Below are 4,627 nucleotides of genomic sequence, written 5' to 3'. Positions count from 1 at the left end.
TATTTAGTTTGTATTTATTTGACACCTTGTATACGCCTATGTTTTCTCGGACATTATATTGCAGCCTTGCGACGAAATTTCAGTCGAGGAAACAAGCGCAAGCATCGTTTGTTTACTAACTTCCGATGACACACGTACACAGACCACACGTCAGTGTAGTGAGTTACCACTACAAACAAATGCGTACACACGGACCTACGCGGCGTAGGCTACGCCGATAATGTCGTTTCATTTTTAGTACCATCGAAATGATGGCGCTTTCGCGTCGGAGTTCGGCTGCCACTCCAGCATCCCCTTAATGTCCAGCGCGCTATACGGGGGTTTAAATGGGCTTTGTTTACTGCGTAAACTAGAGCGTGACAGTCAGTTACGACTGCGAATTGCAATCCATACAAATAAATGTGAAAACGTTCGATTGATTTTACAACCGCAAGCATTTCAAGCTCAAAACTATGATACTTGGCTTCTGCCTGATTGGTGGATTGACTATAATACGCTACAGGTCCCCATATTCCCGTTTTCTGTTTCTGAAAAAGTATAGCTGCTAACGCTATCGCACTGGCATCGGTATGTAGCTCAGTCTCGGCATTGGGATTATAAAGGCTAAGGACTGGCGGAGATGTCAACTCCTTCTTTAAAGTTTCGAATGCGATAAGACATGTGTCATCAAAAACGAAATCGACTGACTTCCGAAGAAGGTTATGTAACGGTTTAGCGATGGACGCGTAACCCTTTATGAACTTCCGAAAATAATTAGTAAGGCCTAAGAACCTTTGCACTTCAATGACCTTTTTAGGCCGTGGAAAGTTTTTGACAGCATCGTATGATGTGTACTTAAAGTGATGCCATCCGGTGAAATAATATAACCGAGATATTCGATTGAAGTTTTCAAGAAAAGACATTTATCATAGTTTAGATAGAAAGAATAACTTTTTAAAAGCAATAGAACTTGTTTAAAGATCTCGAGGTTTTCCTCAACTGAACTTGAAGGAATAAGAATATCATCGATGTACACTATTACTGCGTCTTTCCGGATTAACGGCTGAAGAATGTGTACTATCCTTTTTTGGAATTCGGCTGGAGCTTCGCAATAACCGAAAGGAAGTTTTTTAAATTCAAATTGCCCGTCTGGGGTCGCAAAAGAAAAATATTTAGTGTGATCAGGATGGACTTCAATCTGATGGAAACCATCCTTAAGATCAAGTAAAGAAAAAACTGATTTATCTGCTAGACGAGATAAACAATCCTCAATCAAAGGAAAAAGATATTTTTGTTTTATCACCCGATCGTTCAGCGGCCGTAGATCTACGCATAGACAAAGGGATCCGTTCCTTTTACGTACCGGAACAACCCGTGCACAATACGGCGACGAACTGTATTGAATAATATCTCGCGCTAATAAATCGTCAGTAATTTTACGCATTTCTTGACGCTCGGAAAAGGCGAATCGCCTTGGCGCAAACGCATACGTTGTATTATTTTTCAAGGCTACCTTGACCGAATATCCGTCCTTGACAACCGGAATTTCTTTATTTTCAACTTCCGTTACGATGTCAATCAAATGCTTTTTAACCTGAGTGTTAAAATCAATAGAAATTCTCTTAAATAACGATGAAATAGACGAAGATGATTCTTCCAAGACATCAGCAGATGCGACTTGCTGTATTAGACGGAGATTATCGTCCGCAGCTTTAGCTGATGGACTGAATATTACGGTAATCTCGTGCTTGCGTAAGAAATCACATCCAATTATAATATCTGCAGCAAAAACATCGTTTTGTAACACTTGAAATTCTATATCTGCCTTAAAATCAGGTAATAATTCAAAGCAAATGACAGATGAAACCGTTCTTAAAACTGGAATAGGTAAGCTATTGAGACCCATATATGAACGAATTGCCACATTAATTGACGTAGTACGGTCAAAGTACCTGTGAAACAACGAAGGACGAATGAACGAGGTAGGACTGCCAGAGTCCACCAACGCAAACAAATTACAGGTTATATTATTAATAGTAAAAACCTTAATTTGCGGATCAGAAATTTCCAACCTTTTCGCCGACTGCGGCGCAATGGACGCTACCAGTGAAGACGACGAGTCCGCTGGGACGGCAGCTGCTGCATCGGCTGAGGCATCGACAGCTGCAACGACAGGTTGCTTCGTAGGCAGAGAAGTTGACTGCTGGAACTGCTCCTTCCTTTTTAATTTCAAACAATCCGAACGGATGTGTCCTTTGTTTTTACAATAAACACAAAAAATGTCTTTATTAACTTTCGTTGAGTCAATATTTTTAACTGTAGAATCACTAGGCTTCATTTTTTCAGCCTTGTAAAATGAAGATTGTTTTTTACTAAGATCACCACTTACAATAGTGATATTATGCATTTTCTCAAGAAATTGATCCACTGTGATTGCATCAAGAGAAGCGGCGGTTGCTCTAAGAGACGCACTTCCAATACCACTGATAAGAAAGTTAATTGCATCACAGTCAGACAAATTCATATTTTGCATAAGTCTGAGTTTATTAAGAGCATACTCCTGGAAGGTTTCTTTTGTAAAGTTCCACCTTCTCGCTTCCACTTTCTGCACTATAACACAGAACGGAATTTGACGACGAAAACGCCTGATGACTGCCTGTTTGAAAGATGTCCAGGTGTCATTAATGGTTCCTGTGTCGAGATCAAACCACCCGCGAGCCAGCTTCGTTAATTTACTCGTGGCCGCCAAGAGCGTAATGTCCTCGGAAACACAGTGTATACGCGATACGCGTTCAACTTTTCGTAACCACAATTCAATGTTCTCATCTTGCGTACCACCAAAACTTGGTATTTGTGATGCAAGCAAACTGATTGCCTGTGCTGCTGGTACTGAAGAAAGCACAGAATTCCGAGACATACCTGACGTGGCGGTAATAATGCCCGGCGAGGCACTGGTGAGTCTATCTGACCCGGCAGGATTAAAACCTTGATCAAAACTACTGAACGGCAACTGTAGTTGTCCGACAGGAGCGGGCAAAACCGATGGCTTTGTACGCAAAGCCGATAAAACTTGCTGAAAGGTATCCCGTTGTTGCCTCATTTCCGCTGCAAGAAAAGCACAAATTTGTGAAAGATCACTGACAGATGGTGCAGGCGGTGCAGTATTGCCAGACACAGCACTTGTAGACGCCGCACTCAAAGAGTTTTGAACTTGTGGCACAGTATTACTGGCTGTCACTAAAATATGATTAAAGGCACTATCCCGTATAGATTAGCCCAGTCTAATACGCGGGAACCGGAACCACCAAAGCCAACCGTGACGAGAAACACAAATACTCGTAAAAACGGCAACGCACGTATAGATCACTTGTGACCACTAAAGACGACGCCAACGGCAATATCCCGATTTTTAATATATATCCCACTTCTGAACTGTAAGAGTCGAGCCTGGGGTAAAATAAACCGTAAAGTGTATAATAAATTTAGATTGATGTCAGGATAAAAAAAGAACTTTATTGCTCGGTATTATACACCGTAAAATACAATATCAAGGCGCAACGCATGTTAACGCTTAGACGGTTCGACTCAGACTCTCTTGTTTGAAGTCACGCTCATGCAGCCCAACTCACATCACCTTAGCTCGATCACGTGAGCCAATGAGAACAGAGAATTATTGCCGTTGGCGGGAACCGACCGGATTGGTCTGGGGAAACTTAAGTAGCCAATGACGACTCAAGGCTGACATTCACGCTTCAGATTGGCCGGGAACACAATACTCTAGTGACTAGCCTCTTACAGTATGATGTACATACGAGACGAAATAGACTTATACGAGGTGTCTAAAAGATATAAATTAGATATGATAAAATATTTGATTTGAAAAATTTATGTATAATATTGTATATCTAATTGGAAAAATATGTTATATGCTTTCCCTATTTTTATTCTTACGTAATTAATACAAAATAAATAAATAAGTTAATTAATTATTCAATACATACATATACATATTGAATATAGTTATTTTTATTTTGTATTTTATGTAACTAAAATTATATATACTCTCATTATTTTAGTCATTATCACATAAAATACAAAATAAAGATAACTGTTTATTCAATATATATGTATATATATATATATAAATTGATTAATTAGTTATTTTATATTTATTACATAAGGATAAAAATAAAAAAAGTATATATGACATTTTTCTTCAGTGATATATATAGTATTATATGTATATTTTTTATTTATTATTTTGTCATATTTAGTTCATATTTATTTGACACCTTGTATACGCCTATGTCTTCTCGGACATTATATTGTAGCCTTGCAACGAAATTTCAGTCGAGAAAACAAGCACAAGCATCGTTTGTTTACAAACTTCCGATGACACACGTACATAGACCACACGTCAGTGTAGTGAGTTACCACTACAAACAAATGCGTACACACGGACCTACGCGGCGTAGGCTATGCCGATAATGTCATTTCATTTTTAGTACCATCGAAATGAGAGTGATATTATCGGCATAAGTCATAATCTAAGTATGAATGGATTGTGTATGCGTATGTGTGGTGCGTGTATATATTCGCATATTATTGTATAGCGCCTTTCTGATATTATCCTGGAACTAATCTTCTG

The 4,627-nt window shown here is 38.9% G+C and overlaps 1 protein-coding gene across 1 annotated transcript; it reads right to left on the bottom strand.

Moving 5' to 3' along the window:
• Nucleotides 1–234: 234 nt before the first annotated feature.
• On the bottom strand, nucleotides 235–3,079 carry LOC137000430 (uncharacterized). Its single transcript, XM_067356922.1, has 3 exons — nucleotides 950–3,079; nucleotides 460–833; nucleotides 235–340 (listed from the first exon to the last, which is right to left on the bottom strand). The coding sequence occupies exons 1-3, from the start codon at nucleotides 3,077–3,079 to the stop codon at nucleotides 235–237; spliced, it is 2,610 nt and encodes an 869-aa protein (XP_067213023.1).
• Nucleotides 3,080–4,627: the final 1,548 nt, after the last annotated feature.

Source organism: Linepithema humile, chromosome 6 (genome assembly GCF_040581485.1).
Source record: "Linepithema humile isolate Giens D197 chromosome 6, Lhum_UNIL_v1.0, whole genome shotgun sequence".
In the NCBI taxonomy this organism is placed as follows: Eukaryota; Metazoa; Arthropoda; class Insecta; order Hymenoptera; family Formicidae; genus Linepithema; species Linepithema humile.
Note: the sequence above shows the minus strand (reverse complement) of the source record. Positions and strands in the feature narration are given on the sequence as shown.

Coding starts and splice junctions, on each gene's coding strand:
- LOC137000430 (XM_067356922.1), bottom strand. CDS start 3,079: ATGAGGCAACAACGGGATACCTTTCAGCAAGTTTTATCGGCTTTGCGT. Junction 834..949: donor ACCTCGAGATCTTTAAACAA/GTTCTATTGCTT, acceptor CATCACTTTAAG/TACACATCATACGATGCTGT. Junction 341..459: donor ACCAATCAGGCAGAAGCCAA/GTATCATAGTTT, acceptor TAGTTTACGCAG/TAAACAAAGCCCATTTAAAC.